Raw genomic sequence first — 15,898 nt, 5'->3', positions numbered from 1 at the left:
CATTTCTACTATATATACGGAAATATTATAACGGGGGTGCAAAAATATAGGCTACTTGATGCTAACATGAAAGTTGCTTCCCTCTGTGTCGTAGTTCACTGGCCTACTCTGGAAACGTTCGCACGTGACTTTTATTCACGTGACCCTGCGTCCAGTAGGACGCCAGTTTCCTGTTTAGGGCTAGAGCATGCCTCGTGAGGACTGGCGCTGTTTTATCCACTATATAGTCGCCCCAGAGCTCTCTCTCGCTCTTTAGACAAAACGTCAGGCCTCGCACATTCGCTCAATCTACTTAGTTTGATTCTCACCACCTAATTGAATACTCCGAACTCTATATGTCCTCTATCCGTCAGCTCCATAACTAACCGTGCAATAGAAACGCCTAGTACTACTCATTCTCTTGAATAACCACACAGCACAAATGCATCCAAAGCTCCCTCCCATCTTTCTGCAGCTCCGGCACAAAGCTGATCTTCAACTCCCTCATCAAGTCAGCACCTAATGCATCCGCTACCGTAGACTCAATGAGTGCGATATCTATTATTTCTTCGACGCCGCAAGCGCGATAAAGTAACTGAATTGGTTGCGAGAATTCCGAGCGCAGGATCTCGAGCGATCGAGCTCCAATTGAGTCGAGAGGGGGCTGGGTGTTTGAAGGGGGGTCTAAGGAGTAAAGATCGTCCGTGGAGGAAGATGGAGATAGGGAGGAAGGCGAGCGGATGGAGGTAAGGCTTGTACGGAGCCGGGAAATGACTAATTCTGAGGAGCGGGTAGGTGGTGACAATGATGCTCGGTGGTTAGGACTCTGGTACGGGGGCTGGTGCTGCGGGGAGACGGCGATAGGAGGATGCCATTGTGGAGAGGGTGCAGTCTGGGATGAGTCGGTTGTTCCGGAAGGTAGGTGATTTACTTCACTGAAAATTTGCATGCTTGACATACTGGGGAGCGTATTTGGCCGATTTAGTTCGCTGTGAAAGCCTGACTGGCGGGCTGGTAGTAAAGGAAACCCATGGCCAGGGCTAATTTGACTTACTATGGGCATGGTTGGCATGCCAGGCATTGTTATAGGACGGACCTGTTGGTTTTGATTACTCTGTGAAGCGAGTGGCTGCGATTTCTGTGGGGATGGAATCAGAGTACTAGTACTGGAATTCCATTGATCATTTTGTCTCCCTGGTGATTGCAGAATGTGCAGCTGCGAAATAGGTTGTGACACGTTGCTTTTGGTAGACGGAGAAGACCCTTGATTACCACCTTGTGGGTCATACCCGTTAGCAAACTGGCATGGAAGCCAGGGGTGACAAGAATGAGGGCAGTAAAGTGTCACAACTATTTTCTGTCGTGATTTGAAACGAGGATGTGGCTGCATTGACAATTTCAGCTGGTTGGCCGTGAATAAATTATTGATACACAATACTTACGTTTGAGGTACTACCTAGACTTTGATCAATCATTCGTCCGAACATTCGGAAAGCCTTTTGTGTGCGGTTAGTAATCCCGTGGTGGGCGGTGAAGTCGTCTCTTTTTGTTGGATGCGGTTTGATGCTGCCCTGATTGACTGTGCTTGACTTGTCAAACAGGACAGACGCCATCTCGAAAAGCATCTACAGTGGTTAGCTTTGCCTTAGCTCAAGGGCCGGCAATCTCCCTTCGCTTGTGGGCGGCTACTTACTTCCATGCTTGGGAGCTTGTAGTTCCCGCTTGTGATTGTGGACATCATCATCTGATTATTCTCAATAACACCCCGTTCCTGAGCTCCATTAAGTTGCAGTAGATGTATCAACTCGTCGGCTCGTTCCCGAATTTTCGTCGCATGACGCCGCTCTCCAATGACCTGCCGCTTCATTGCCTCCCGCTCCTTCTTAGCCCACTTGTCTCTCCATTCCAAGGCGGCATCGAGTGGTGCGATGCCTAGACCGCCATTAACATCTGCACCCGCCTCAATCAGCACTCTTACAACCTCGAGATTTCCTGAACGTGCAGCTTGATTCAAAGCAGTACAACCGATACGGTCAAGTTGGTTGATACACGTTTTATCCCCCATCATACTCAGAACAAATTTCATTGTTTCGCTAAACTTGTAGCTGTTGCGATAATGTGACCAGACAGCCATTGAGAAGCAATACAGTATATTTGCCCCGTTTGCGGGCCATCCGATGAAGCTGACATGTCCGAAGCCTTGTCGAGGGAGATCTTCCAGTAGGTACTTTACGCGCGAAATCGGTACGTCGGGCCATGCGTGAAGTATGTGGAAAAGGGGCGTTGTGCCACCTAGCCAGCCGGTTGTAGCATCTTTATCAGCTCCATGCTGAAGAAGCATGCTTGCGATATCGTACAAGCCGCATTGAACGGCCATAGTAAATGGGGTCCACTCAGCAACTTGGCTGTCTCCCATTTCATCGACACTACAGCCCCATTCAATGTAACGACGAACGAAGACTGGATTGCGTTGGCGAGCTGCAAGACACATTTGAATGCCCGTAAATTTGTCTGCACTAGAGCGGTGATCTAGGCTGAAAAGTTTGTACTCGTAGAATAACTCGAACATGTCGACGAAACCACTAAGAATAGCATAAGAGAGAAAGACGTCCTTTTTCTCGTGGGGTATGCTTATCGTCTTTGGGATATCGAATCTGCGCAACAGATACTGTACAAAACCAGTGCGATTGTGGATAACCCCTAGGTTTAAAAGGTCGATACAGGAAGAACACTCCGGCTTAGACGGAGAACTCATCATAAAGAGGATTTCGAACGTCTGACTCATGGCAATGTCGACATTATCCCCATGTCGTAGAAGTCTTGGTAGATGATGCTCCAGGTGTGCAGCAGCAACTATGCGAAATGTAGAGACCCACTCAGTCGGCACGTTGTAATTCCCATCCATAGCCCAATCCCACAAGATCTCCAGTACGTCGTGGAAGTTCATAACAGCGGCTATAAAGAAAGCTCTCTTAAGATTTGCTTCTTGAACGCTTTTGTCTCGTCGCGCCAATACGCGAATAAACGCTAGGTTTTGGTGGAAGACTGCCCAATGCATTGGAGTGCCTGAGCATCTCCCCAGGAGAAAGTCGTCATCCATTTCGCTTCCTTCCCAGTGATCCAACGCGGCGCCGGCATCAATTAGTCGATCTGTAAGAGTGGATAGATCGGCATCTCGGTGCACGGCAAGGAAATGTAGAGCACCTGGCTCATCCCAATCTGATAGGGCAGACGCTCCAGCGTCCAGCATTGCGTGGCACTGGGGAAGGTTTCCAGTCCGGCAATACGCCAAAAGCATGTGGTCGTAGTTTCCTATGTTTCCTGCGGCTGAGTTTGAGGCATTGTCTTCTATTTTCCGTTCCCACTCATGGAAATCTCCAGGGAAGTCGACCTTGAGTGTGTGCAGAGCAGAGAAAGAGCCGACCCAGGCCGCTTCTTCCAGCCAAGATGTGCTAAAACATCCTGGTAGGGCTTGTTTGTTCAATTTACAGTAGATATGGGCTATCGCTCGATGAGACTGTGAGCCAAGGTCACATAATCTGTGAAGAATCCGAACCTGGTTCGCAACACTCTTGTCGCCTAATTGTATACCAGGGGTAGTGATGAGTTTGAAGTGAATTGTTGCAGCTGGAAGGGCAGCAGGGGTGTTTGAAGACATAATAGCTTCCAAATCTTCCAAAAGTGAAAATATCACGGATGGCCTTGATTGAAGTGTCAAGAAATCCCAAGGGAACACATTGGTCAACTACAAATACGTTAGAGTTATCCTAAGAACATGCTGAGCAGTTAAGCTTACAGTTCTTACAACGGCCTCAGGACTTTCTGGCTCCCAAATTTGCTGGGTGTTTTCACTCAGGTCACGTGAAGGATTGACACTTGCACTAATTCCCTCCTGGTAAGCTGAAAGTCTACACTACGTGTGTAAGGGGAACTTACGCATCACTTCTGCCAAAGCCACTATCTGATAATGCATGTATAGCTGACTCAAGGCTTCGTTCAGTAGGCTCTAGGCTAAGCGTTGCGACAATGACCTGGCGAGCGAATCCGGAATTTCCCAGGCCTGAAAGCGATTGGATAACCGCTTGCGGGAATGCCGGCGACATTTTCATTTGCTGTACGAACTGATGTTGATTGCTCGGAGCCTCCAGGTTTCGCGATATCCACTGAAAGGGGTCTTGGCAATTCATCAAGACCCTCCACGCTGTAAGTCCAAACGAATACACGTCCGTAAGCTGCATGCCCAAAACGGATAGCTTCTGCTGAGCTTCTGGGGCGCTCCATAACCAAGTGCAACCTGGCAAATAATGTTGCTCTGCTGCGGATGGACTAACAACGGCCAGTCCAAAGTCGGACAATTTGGCAACATACTGTCGAATTGGGTGCCCAAATACGAGGACATTCTCGGACTTCACATCACCATGAATAATATTGCAATTATGGAGAGTTTGGAGACCAATCGCGATGTCCAATAACAGGTTCCTTACACACGTTGGCTGGAGTCCGCCGAGATCTTCTTGAAATGCATCAAGGGTACCGAATTCAGAGTATTCTACCAAGAGAAGCGGCCATGCAAGTCTGAAGTCATCGTAGTCTTCCAAGAAGTCGAGTCCAAGTAGTCCGATGATGTTTTCGTGGTTGATTAAACTAGGGTGCGACAGAACTCGGAGTTCCTCCAAGACCGTATGATAATATTCTTTTCGGAAGCCTTTTTCATTGAGACCACGATCCAGATTCGGCGATTTAATGCAGTAGACTTCTCCTCCTACTCTGGCGACACGTTCTGGGGTCGTATCGAGCTTTGCAAAGGGACTTGCGTAAACGACAAAATGATGACCCACACCCACAATCGGTCTCTGTCCAGTAAATTGCGCATCGTTCATCGCGGTCGCTCCCGAAAAAAATTGGCCAGTTGCATTTTGGCGAAAGAAGATGTCTAGGATTTGAACTAGTGGGGGAAGTTGAGAATTGGAAGGTACCTGGATCTCAGCTTGACGCGCGGGCAAGATAACGGTCTGGGACAGTGGTGGAGTTGGAAGGATTGTTGATTGCGCCCCTGACCCAATGCCAAACAATGGTGTTGAGTTCATCACATCGACAGAGTCATTGAAAGGCTTGTATGAGCTTTAGCTCCTGGCGATGTGAGGGGTGAGGTCGAGTACATGAGATCGCCGCTTCCGCGAAGAGCGGAGTCCACACACGGACCCCAGGGCTCGTCTTGGGCAAAGAAACAACTGACGGCTGACTTATTGAGGCGGCATGGTAGTTGAAGCAGGTATGCAGTCTATTCCCTTTACGTCCTAGCGGCATGCATCGGCTTGACCATCAGCCACCACCTTATCGACGCCCTCTCGCCCACGATTATCACTCACTGGGTGGCTACGCCAATTTCGAATACTGGGAGGCCGCATTTGGACACTCGTTCCAGATTTTCGCTCTCTGCAAAAGAAATTTGTTCACATATGCGACTTGGCATGCAGGACGTGTATCATGTTGCCGAGCGGAGGTAGGCTCTAGCCAGTGAAGGGCGCCATGGACCTTCTAAGTTTGCTTTTCCGTGGCGGGCGCTTGGTGAAGATACTTTCTCCAGCCTGGGACTTCGTCTGAAAGCAAAGTGGTACATATGAACCGAAAACCTTGTCAAGCAGTATTAAAGCCTACAGAAATCGAATGGATTGCGCGGGCGGGAGAATTCACGATTTTTCTCCCCACCAAGTATTCACAGGTCGGAAATTTTCTCTTCATGGCAGACCCCCTCAGCGCCGCGGGGCTTGTTCTCGCCACTCTGACGCTTCCTGCTCAAGCATTCAGCAGCTGTGTACTGGCGTATAACACTATTTCGGACATTGGTGCGACAGGGAAGCAACTAAGCACTACCTTTTGGCTATTCAAACTACAACTTACGCGTTTTCTGGTCTGGGGACAGAATTCCGACATCTACCGTGATGGGGTAACTCCCGAGAAACTGTCTCAACCTGTTTACGAAATGGTTGTCTCCACCTTGATGCAAATAACGGATTTGCTTCAGGATGTGAGCAAGCTCCGAAGCTACTATGGACTTCTGCGAATACCTGAGCCTAATATGGACGAATCAAGGATATCTAGACGGGAGATCAACAGACAAGCGACTTTAGTTTTCCGAGTCCAAAAGAGTTGTTCGCTATTCCGCAGGCTGAAATGGGCAGTTCATGATAACGTCCGATTCGCGAGCCTGGTCCAGCAGCTCACTCAATTCAATGATGCCCTCTACCAGTTCTCCCCTCTCATCCAAGGTTCTTCGCAAACTGCAGCTGTTGACGCTGAAGCATTAGCCCTCGCCATTGTCAATGATGGTTGGCAGGGCGTCCAGGCTCTACAGCAAGCCTTGGCCACCACCCAGCACCCAGCACCTAGCGGTCTACAGACACTGGGAAACGGCGAGCTGGCATCTTTATCGGCAGCATTCATTCGTGGAACACAGGTCTCTGCTGCTGAAAGTGGGCCAAATCCGCCTCTAGCTCAATTCACACCAGCCAGAAACCTGTACATGGACTACCGTCGATTCCAAATTCTTGGACTAAAAAATGATACACCGCAGCGACGCTCCTGGGCTCAATTGCCAGGTTACCCTGGGCACGGCCCAACCCAAGTAGTACTCGAATGGCGACCATACAATCCCCGCACAGTGTCTGGACCCTTCAAAAACGCCTTGCAGCTCCGAGTGGAGGCTCTAACCAGAATGCTTCAAGAGGGTCCAAAACCACCGGGCTTTCGGATCCTCGACTGCCTTGGCTATTTGGAGGACAACTCCAGTGCAAGGTTTGGGATTGTCTTTCGCTACCCTCAGCCACACATGCAGGAACAAGGCTCCTATGTGCCAAAGACACTCTTCCAAATCATCCACCAACAAAATTTTCCATACCTTGGGGATCGATTCAAATTGGCAGGCTTCCTCTCAGAGTCCCTTTATGAACTTCATGCTAGCCGTTGGTTGCACAAGAGCATTAACTCTCATAATGTGCTCTTTTTCCACCAGCCTAATACCGGGAATTCCCACACACAGGAACAAAGCACGAATCCAGCCCTACCCTTACCTCTAGCTCATCCTTTCTTTACTGGCTTTGCTTTGGCCCGGCCGGATGACCCTGGAGCCCAATCAGACAACATGTTTCCAGACTTAGACACTGGTATCTACCGCCACCCAGATGTTCAAGGTCTTGCAGGAGCACCAATCTCTCCATACCACAGCATTTATGATATCTATAGCTTAGGAGCCATTCTCCTGGAGATTGGGACATGGTGCACACTAAAGAGCTTCTACCAGCATGGGCAGAATGGGAATGCTTTTCGCGAACGTCTCTTGGAGAGAAAGGTCTCTCTTCTTGGAGTGTCAATGGGGCAAAAGTATATGGACGCTGTACGAAAATGCCTTAGTGGAAGTTTTGATGGTATGCAACAATTTCAAGACCACGAGCGGGACACTCCAGATTACGTTGTCAATCTTCATCGTAGCTTCTATTGGGAAGTCGTGAAGGTATTGAAAGAATGTCGCCTCTAGCTTAGCATAGAACATAACTTCATACATTTGGAGCTTTGCTCACGAGTCACAAATCACGATCGGACAGAACGTCTCCTGATTAAGAATAGTTGGATAGTCCACTGTCTAGTTGTTCCGAGACGTGTACGCCTCGGCAAGTGTATCGATGACTTTCATGGTATTGATGAGAGTATGGTATTGTAAGGTAACCGTAGGTTGGAGACTTGAGATATTGAACTGGAAGGGGACAACAGAAAGATGAAAGTTCGGTGAGACTTTGGAGACGACGTAAAGCTCTGTTTAAGCGAGAAGTTCGTGGCTAGCCCAATGGCTTCGGAATATCTTCGTCTCTGATCAACTAACTTTTAAGCCCAAGGGGTTGGCAGGCGGGTGGGTTCCTTGAAAATAATGCTGAACCAAGAGCTAAGGGATGTGTCTCGTCGATTAGTCGGCCGAAAAAGTGCAAAGAGTCGTGAAGTGCATATGTCGAACCGTCTCCCGGCTGGTTCTAGCCGCATCCGGCATTAACGATGCTGACAGCCCGAATTTTTCTTTCCAACACCCTGGACTCTGGACGCCTTGCAAGCTCCCTCTCCTCGACATATTCCTTCACTCGTGTGCCATGTTTCGCGCATGCAGTATGCGATGGCATGTCGTTCGACTTAGCTTTCAACTAACATGTTCGTATCTCTGCACGAACTATTTTTCGCCCGCACGGAGCGCAGACAAGGCTGAGAAACCAAACAGCGCACAAAGCGAGCCATGAAACGCAAGGAGAACGTCGCGTCCTGTATGCGACTCAAGAGACGAACGCCGGCACGCCGCACAAAGTTCCCTCCAGCATTCATCAACAGATAAGGCTGAGTCCGCATATTGCCGGTAAGGGTGAAGGAGGATGAATTGACATGGTGCCATTCCGGCATCCATCGATATTTCAGGATGTTAAGACTGAACTCTTCCCGTCGCATGTGCCTCAGGCCAGCGATACCCGATAGTCACAGTGGGTGTCACAGTGTCGGAAGGTGCAATCTGCAGGAGCTGAAGAGGTTTGAGGAGAGGCCCCGTGCTGACAGCAAACGCAATGCCAGCATCTACATCACATCTGGGCATTCACTTGGGGATGCGCACCGTTCACCAACGCCAAAACGGCAAGACGCCTCCTCGAACGGGCATCGAAGATGCCTTCGGGCGATGGTACCTGTATCAGAATCTGCAGAGCTACTTCTTGAAACCGTCACTCGTCTGTTTGCGCCTCTGACACAAGGCTTGTTCTGCGCTCAAGGGGGTTTCGAAACAGCCGAGCACGGGATCTCTAACCAGACCATCTGCTAGCGAAAAGAAAGTCGCCAAACAAATCACGACTTCCTGTCAACTTGAATCAAGAAGGCTTTCATGTTGCTGACCGGCGCAAATTCGCTAAACAGATTCTGCGATGCGTCCTCTTCCGGCGGGAATTTCTGTAGGCTTCAGGAAAGGTTGATGGCGTCCACTAAGTCACATTCGGAGCCAACACCATGCTTGCAGCAGGCTAATGGAGCTAATACTTCCGTCTTCGACGTCCCCACTGCGGCGAAAATAAATCTTAGACATCTTTTTTCAAATCTTTACGGTCTGCAGTGTGCAGGCGTCTCGCGTGGAATGGGTGTGCATTCGGATCTGGCTCTCTCCGCAATTTCAATATAATCAAAGCAGTCAAGAGATCTTTCTCATCTGGATGATTCCGAAATCCAGGAAGTCGAGTCAGCGCCGCGTCGTCTGTTCTCCCAATCTGACGCTGTCGGCCGTGAAATTTCTCATGTGAGCTTTCCCTTACTGGCTTAGAAGCGCGAAGGATGCGTTTATCCACCCTGTCGGATGCCTCGACTCGCCCATCCAATATCCGTTAATATCGGTGGCTGCGCGATTAATTAGCCTGCAATCCTCCCCGAAGCGGGGTATTTCAATAGAGCTGAGGCCATAATCGGGCCATTAGGTGTTATTTCAGACCGTATTAGGTTAATTTGCCTGCACTGTGAGATGGCATCTGCAGTGCACGGCCTCAGCTCCACCCCACGAACAACGGGACGGTTGAAGGATGAAGGGCGCTCGGACGACCTCCCGACCTCCTCGTCGCTTTGACCCTCTCAGAGTCCTCCGGCCTTCCTCCATGCAGGTACCTGACGGAAACGTTTTGGATTTTCAGTGTCGTTTGGAGGGCCATGGTGAAACTTTTGATGGCATCGAGGAGGTGTTGAGCTGACAAGAGGGTTGGCGGGTTGGCTCGTCCGGTTCTCCTTGGACTGAAGGTTCAGCAGAACGTCCAACATTTCTTGAAGACTCCCACGGCACTTTTGTGCGAATAGAGGGTTTCCACGACAGTAGCGCTGCATTCATGCGGCTCAGTCGAGGGTTGGGAGAAAGGGCACCCTCTCCCGAACCGCCTGCTGGCTTGACCTTGTCTCCGATCGCTTTGTCCACGTATCAGCGCCCAAGCGCTTTAGCCAGTTCGGCATGGCGCCATCTGGTGAAGACCCATCCCTGCACTTCTAAATCTATCTCACGGTCTCACCAATTTGGCCATGCATGTCGCTTCAAGGGCATGGACGCGGTCGAGTTCGAGGTCGGGTGCATGCACATGGCGCGTGGACCGGGATGTCGACTCCGTGGCCGCAAGTTGGTTCAACGGGCAAAACTACTGCAGGGTTTCCACTTTGACCAGAGACTAGCTGTCAAAGTTATAAGGCCCTGTACTCCACGGCCAGAGAGCGCATTACAACAGACTCTCTCCAGCCTCGACATTGGGAACCAGAAGGCGCGTGGTGTATAGACCGCTACTCTCCGTCACACGTCAACCTCCTTCTTCTTTCACCTGCGCTGCTTCCTTATTTTTCGCCTACCCCTCCCCGTGCCTTTCCGTCACCACCATCATTCCTTCCAAATATACACACCCTATCACCCGAAATAAAATTCTTCCTCCTCATTCCTCCTCTCTCACTATTCCACGTTCACCCCTATCCACGAGGTCTCGTGTCCGTCGACATAAGAACCTACGACTGCCAGCCCCTACGTCGTTCCTTCACCAACCTTATCTGCTCCACCTCCCAACCTAATTCCTTCCTTCATCACCTCAAGACTTCAAGATGTTGTCCTCGACAATCTCCACCGCCATCTTGGCCCTCTCAATCTTTGCGTCCACCGTCACCGGTGCACCATGGAAATCACCTTATGGAGGACAGCCTAAACCTCGTTCCCCGGCTCTCTCAAAACTCCAGCTCAAGATGCCGGCAACCACGCTTCCACCACCAACGGGCCTGCAGCTCAAGTTCGTCGGACTCGGTATTGGCACTCAGAACTACACTTGCGACAATGACACGGCCCCAGTCGGCACTACCGGCGCACTTGGTATGCTTCACTCCTCATTTTCTATGAATTTGCGCTAACAGACTGACAGCAACGCTGTACGATTTGGGAACTCGTCTCAACGACGACCCAATGGCCCAATGGAAGTTGGCCTCTATCTCCGGACTTGCGCTTTCACTCTCATCAAATACGAAACTGCTCGACGGTTATCTCCAGATGTCAGGATATAGCAAAGTCCTTGGCAACCACTTCTTCACAGTCAAGATACCGACGTTCTCTCTGAGCAAAGTTCAGTCAACGCCTTTCCCGCTCGTGTTTGGAAAGAAGAACGGCACCATGGACGCACCCTCAACTTCCTGCCCAGGCACCAAAGGCGAAGGCGCGGTCCCTTGGCTCCAACTCGTTGACAACGGCGGCAGCCAAGGCGGAGTCAACACTGTCTACAGACTGGAGACTGCCGGAGGCAAGAGCCCAGCAGCCTGTACTGGCCAAAAGAAGACCTTCGAGGTCCCCTATGCTGCTCAATACTGGGTCTTCGGTCCCGCATCATAGACAAGCACTAAGCGCTGAGCTTGCCTTCCTGGTTTCAACCAAATTACGTGTACACCAGCATCTGACCATCACTCATTTTCTCGCGAACATATCACGAGAGCACCAACGGCTGATACCCCGCCGTCGCACCGTAATTGGGCAGGCGGCAAACCAGTCCGTTCGGGTTTGAGGCTGGCAGCCCCACTGGCTGGCCCCTCTTGGAAGTGTAGAATCGCGGGATTTACAAAGTTAACCTGATGGGCAAAGCAGCCGCAGGTTGCACCTAATCTCTTCTCTTCTCTTCTTTCTTTCCCTTTTTTTGTTATCACTTTCGATGTGTCCCCGTGTGTTTCTTTAAAGGCGTTCACTGCATATTCCCCGCCCACTGAGGCTTACTGGGTACGGCGTTTGGGAGTCCAGAATGAGGATTCGGGCGGACCGACGGTATTCGCTGAGTACCGTATCCAGCATCCCAATCCCTAGGGGAAACTAAAATAGATAGACTCTCCAGACGTACCTACCTACCTACTTAGTTAATTTGCGATACCAAATCAATCAGAATTTCGGTTCTTAATCTTCTATTCGTACATGCTCACATGCACGTTCAAAATTTATGGGTGTCTGAAATCTGCATCGCACTTGCGGGCCTTCGGATAGCGCCGTCGAGACAGACGGATGAGGAGGAGACGTGGGACACGCCGACCGAGGCGAGACAGAATATCACAGACACATTGAACGAGCACACACCGAAGGAGCACACACTGTACGCTCTGCATCTGCACACCCGCCCGTCAGCCCTATTCTAGTAGTTACACTCTTTGTCCGTCGGTAATGTACAACGACGGGCGTAGCTGTTTTTAGCGAGATCCTTTCCGTGGAAGTTTTTCTCTCACGGATTTCCTTAACGCCCATCAGCAAAACGAGACGCCGCGCAGCACAGTGCATGGGCTTATGATCCGGCAGCCATAGGATCCGGACGTGGGTTACGCGTTCATTGTGGGTTTCTAGACGATGCTGTTACGATCTGATTCCGCAGATATATCTGATTGTGTATGCGTGTGTGAGGGACGATGGAAGCGAGGGTTTTGAGGGACACGCACTCTGGATTTGAGGAGCTGAGCCACGATCTGATTCTTCAGATTTATCTGATTATAATGCAACGTAGTCAACATCGAACAGAATGTTGCGCGCTTTGTTACGATGTTGTAGGCCAGCGCAGATGGCTAAACATTTTCTCATACCATCAGATTCGCCAGAATAATCAGATGCCATGCGATCCCCCTCAGCGCACATCCCAGTCCACCTTTCGGGAAGTAACCCAGCCCTCCCTCCACCGCTAGTAGAAAGCGAACATGACAAACTATTGGATCAAAAGCGTCTATCCAGGCCACAAGATCCCGCTCCCAGGCCAACGTCCTTCAACCAGATTTCGAATCCTGTCTGACTTACACAAGCGCTACGCTGCGCTTCGATGGGCGAAGGGCTTCTTCGACACAAGACTGGTTACCAGAGGCGGGACGAGCCTTGTGTAACGGCGTTTTGGGACGCGGGGCGTTATCCATTGCTTAGCTGTCGATTTTGTCGAGTGGGAAACTCGGTTGGTTCGGGTTAGGGTCAGGGTGGAGACAAAAATTGTGACAGGGGGTACGCGGTTTGGTTGGTTCGGCGGGTATTTGGCTTGGCGGGTATTCGGCTTGGGGAGATTGGGGGCAGGGATCCTGGAGTTCAGAGTAGGGTTGAACAGGTATTAGGGTGATTTGGGGCATGGATGGGCAGTTCGGTCAGACTATGCGGAATGGAGATATAGAGGGATACAGAAAGAAGTGCGATTGATTGAAAAATATATTGGGCTGGGGGAACACGAGATGAGATTCAAATTCGCCTTTTTACGAAGTTCCGGGCGCGTGGGTAATTGCTGGGGTCTGGGAACTCGGAGGGATATCCCAACATCTTTAAAAGAGGTCGGTTGAGGGGAATTTGGAAGGTTGAGGGTTAGAAATGAAGATGGGGGAGAGGAGGAAATCGAATGAGAGGGTCGTGATCGTATGCCATTTTTGGCCGTCCAAAGGAAAATTTGTGGAGTTCTATGGGTGTTGCCGCCAGCGGCTACGACCCTTGGCTGTTAATGCGTTGGATGCACGTAATTTTCGATCGATAGGCTTGGCGAGGCTGCGATTCGATGTTGCCGTAGCCGCTCAACCAGAAATCCGGTTCGTGGTCAGAGACATTGATGGACTGAAGGACGGCGCCGAGAGGGGTGGCTAGATGGTCGGATGGTGCCTGTGGCATGATTCGGACCGCTTGGCATTGTGAGATCCATCTCTGATCGGCAGCAAATGTTTTGACATCATCACAAATGAATCGAAGACGACTAGGAAAATACGCAAACAGCGCGCTGGATACGTCTTCATGGCTAGAGCCTTAGCAAGCTGCTAGTAGCGAGACAAGAAGCATTGTGCGTTCTAAGTTTCTCGAGTAGTTCCGTCGAGGATGAAGTCATGATGCCGTTTGCATTCGGACGTGGCCTCCCCACCTCGATCTCTCTCCTAACAGCCGGATACACTTCCATTCACTTTCTCTGCTCATCCCTAGTTTCTCAAATGGAGCAGGTCTCGCCCCAAGACGCAGAATCATGGCCGACAGAACAATACATTCCCCGTTATCAACAATGGCCCTACACATCCGAGGACTTCAAGCGCCAAGACGAATCCCCCGACCCTGCATTCTATGATGCACCACGCCTTGTTACACATATCGATGATCATGCGATTGAAAGCCTCAAGCGCTACTACCTTCGCAATATTCCGCGGAAGGGCAGGGTCCTTGATCTCTGCACAAGCTGGGTGAGCCATTTCCCACCCGAGATAAAAGAGCAGATACAGAAGGGGGAGTTGCAGGTGGTGGGCATTGGGATGAATAAAAAGGAGATGGATGCGAATCCTTGCTTGAACGGTGGCAGGATCGAATTAGACTTGAACACGAGTCCCGAGTTTCCTACCTCTCCCGACAGGCCGACTCCCGAGCTTTTCGACGCAGCCGCATGCGTCGTCTCAATCGATTATCTCACGCTACCGAAAGAAGTGCTGGCACACCTGCGATCTGTTACGAAAGAAGGTGGAAAAGTGCATCTCGTCATCAGCGACCGGTGTTTTCCAACCAAAGCTATTGGTAGGTGGTTGCGGATATCGCCTGATGAGCGACTCCAGATGGTCGGTGACTATCTTTGGTTTTCTGGCTGGAGGGATATTGAGATTGTGGACTTGAGCACGATGGAGGATGCCCAGGGTGGCAGCCGAGTCGATGCAGCGATTCAGTGGATGGGAATGCAGACTCATGATCCGCTTTGGGTTGTGAGGGGGGTAAATCCATGTGGAAGGGAAGGCCAGGTGTCTAATTAGGGTGATAGGAATGGGCCTTGTACGGCACTTCTGACCAAACATAGAATTACCAGGGTGGAGTTTGTCTTTCAGACATCTTGATGGAATTGGTGAGAGCATCAAAGGAAGCAAATTTCTGGCCTAAACCATCGCTGCCATTCCCTAATGCAGGTGAGAAGATACGGTACAGCCGCATTTGACGCTGAATGCGTTTCCATCCTCACCGCTGGTGCTTACCGCACACGAAATCCCGAAGACACCACCTTATTATTGTAAGAATAAAAAGTCGAGCCCAAAGCGTCATGTGAGTGCATTTATATTGCTTTTGCATTCGGGTTCTGTCAATCCGTTTACGTTTCCGGATCTTACTCAGACCCCTGACCCAGGCTTTCGCGAAAAGATGTTCACAATATTCACCTATGACCTACTATGCGGCCAGTCCGGCTGATGGTAGTGCCTAATAATACTGCTGTCGGTATATTTAGATGTTCCCTGGCCATCGGGTTTCGTGCATGAGTGCGTCCTGTCATGCAGGTCTTGTCGATTTGACCGGTCCATGAAGCGAAAGACGGTCTGGATGCCGGTCTGCTTCATCGTGGCGTCGTCAATATCGAGATCCTGTCGGTAGGAGATGCAGAATGGAAATTGGAAGCTCATTACGCGATAGCATCGGCCTACTCCTATCAGGACCTCCAGCAGATCGCTCACGTGAAAGTTGCAGCGAAGAACATGGCTGCTGGCTTGATTTCCCTGCCTCTTTCTGCTATCAGGTTCGCACGCTGTTATTTTTGCCTTTTTTGTTACCAAGGTTTTCGTAGCAGCCACTTTGGCACCCATCAAAACCATTATTCGACTCTTGATTCAAAACAAAGAAGTCGCTATTCTGACAAGGTCATTTCAATTCTCGACAATGAAATTCTCTTTAACATGCAGATTCCGGCTGACTCACTTCGCCGTCAATTTATTCAGAATTCGTTGCCCTAGACTCGTTCTAATTCAACCACACACAACACTTCGACGTAGTGTACGATATAAAGCTCATTTTCTTAGCAAAGAGGGTAGTCTAGCAATACCCTCCCAGCTACTTGCCTTTCAATCGAACATCGAGTACTGGGAAGAACCGAGAAAGTCGCGGCCGTCCGTGGTGGCGGCTTTAACA

The 15,898-nt window shown here is 50.3% G+C and overlaps 5 protein-coding genes across 5 annotated transcripts; 3 read left to right on the top strand and 2 right to left on the bottom strand.

Moving 5' to 3' along the window:
- Window positions 1-388: 388 nt before the first annotated feature.
- Window positions 389-5,178, bottom strand: BDR25DRAFT_382128 (uncharacterized protein; the record flags this gene model as incomplete). Its single annotated transcript, XM_033697760.1, has 6 exons — window positions 3,916-5,178; window positions 3,776-3,860; window positions 1,673-3,724; window positions 1,422-1,604; window positions 1,034-1,363; window positions 389-982 (listed from the first exon to the last, which is right to left on the bottom strand). Exons 1-6 carry the CDS (start codon window positions 5,064-5,066, stop codon window positions 389-391), a joined length of 4,395 nt encoding a protein of 1,464 aa, XP_033552093.1. The 5' UTR covers window positions 5,067-5,178.
- Window positions 5,179-5,699: 521 nt separating this feature from the next.
- BDR25DRAFT_382126 (uncharacterized protein) lies at window positions 5,700-7,559 on the top strand. Its single transcript, XM_033697759.1, has one exon. The coding sequence runs from the start codon at window positions 5,720-5,722 to the stop codon at window positions 7,511-7,513; it is 1,794 nt and encodes a 597-aa protein (XP_033552092.1). The 5' UTR covers window positions 5,700-5,719; the 3' UTR covers window positions 7,514-7,559.
- A 59-nt stretch (window positions 7,560-7,618) lies between these two features.
- BDR25DRAFT_350644 (uncharacterized protein) lies at window positions 7,619-9,798 on the bottom strand (the record flags this gene model as incomplete). The annotated part of the gene is made up of 13 exons (XM_033694725.1): window positions 7,619-7,788; window positions 7,856-8,000; window positions 8,031-8,165; window positions 8,209-8,440; window positions 8,481-8,558; window positions 8,593-8,713; window positions 8,752-8,857; window positions 8,896-8,956; window positions 8,991-9,042; window positions 9,101-9,252; window positions 9,306-9,440; window positions 9,503-9,614; window positions 9,654-9,798. 13 exons carry the CDS (start codon window positions 9,796-9,798, stop codon window positions 7,619-7,621), a joined length of 1,644 nt encoding a protein of 547 aa, XP_033552091.1.
- An 813-nt stretch (window positions 9,799-10,611) lies between these two features.
- Window positions 10,612-11,383, top strand: BDR25DRAFT_214008 (uncharacterized protein; the record flags this gene model as incomplete). The annotated part of the gene is made up of 2 exons (XM_033684772.1): window positions 10,612-10,873; window positions 10,923-11,383. The coding sequence occupies 2 exons, from the start codon at window positions 10,612-10,614 to the stop codon at window positions 11,381-11,383; spliced, it is 723 nt and encodes a 240-aa protein (XP_033552090.1).
- A 2,579-nt stretch (window positions 11,384-13,962) lies between these two features.
- BDR25DRAFT_212778 (uncharacterized protein) lies at window positions 13,963-14,760 on the top strand (the record flags this gene model as incomplete). Its single annotated transcript, XM_033684730.1, has 1 exon — window positions 13,963-14,760. One exon carries the CDS (start codon window positions 13,963-13,965, stop codon window positions 14,758-14,760), a length of 798 nt encoding a protein of 265 aa, XP_033552089.1.
- Between the last annotated feature and the right edge of the window lie 1,138 nt (window positions 14,761-15,898).

Source organism: Lindgomyces ingoldianus (assembly GCF_010093535.1).
Source record: "Lindgomyces ingoldianus strain ATCC 200398 unplaced genomic scaffold BDR25scaffold_5, whole genome shotgun sequence".
NCBI classification, from domain to species: domain Eukaryota; kingdom Fungi; phylum Ascomycota; class Dothideomycetes; order Pleosporales; family Lindgomycetaceae; genus Lindgomyces; species Lindgomyces ingoldianus.
Note: the sequence above shows the minus strand (reverse complement) of the source record. Positions and strands in the feature narration are given on the sequence as shown.

Bases quoted from the DNA above. Each gene is read 5' to 3' on its own strand.
- BDR25DRAFT_382126 (XM_033697759.1), top strand. From the start codon at position 5,720: ATGGCAGACCCCCTCAGCGCCGCGGGGCTTGTTCTCGCCACTCTGACG.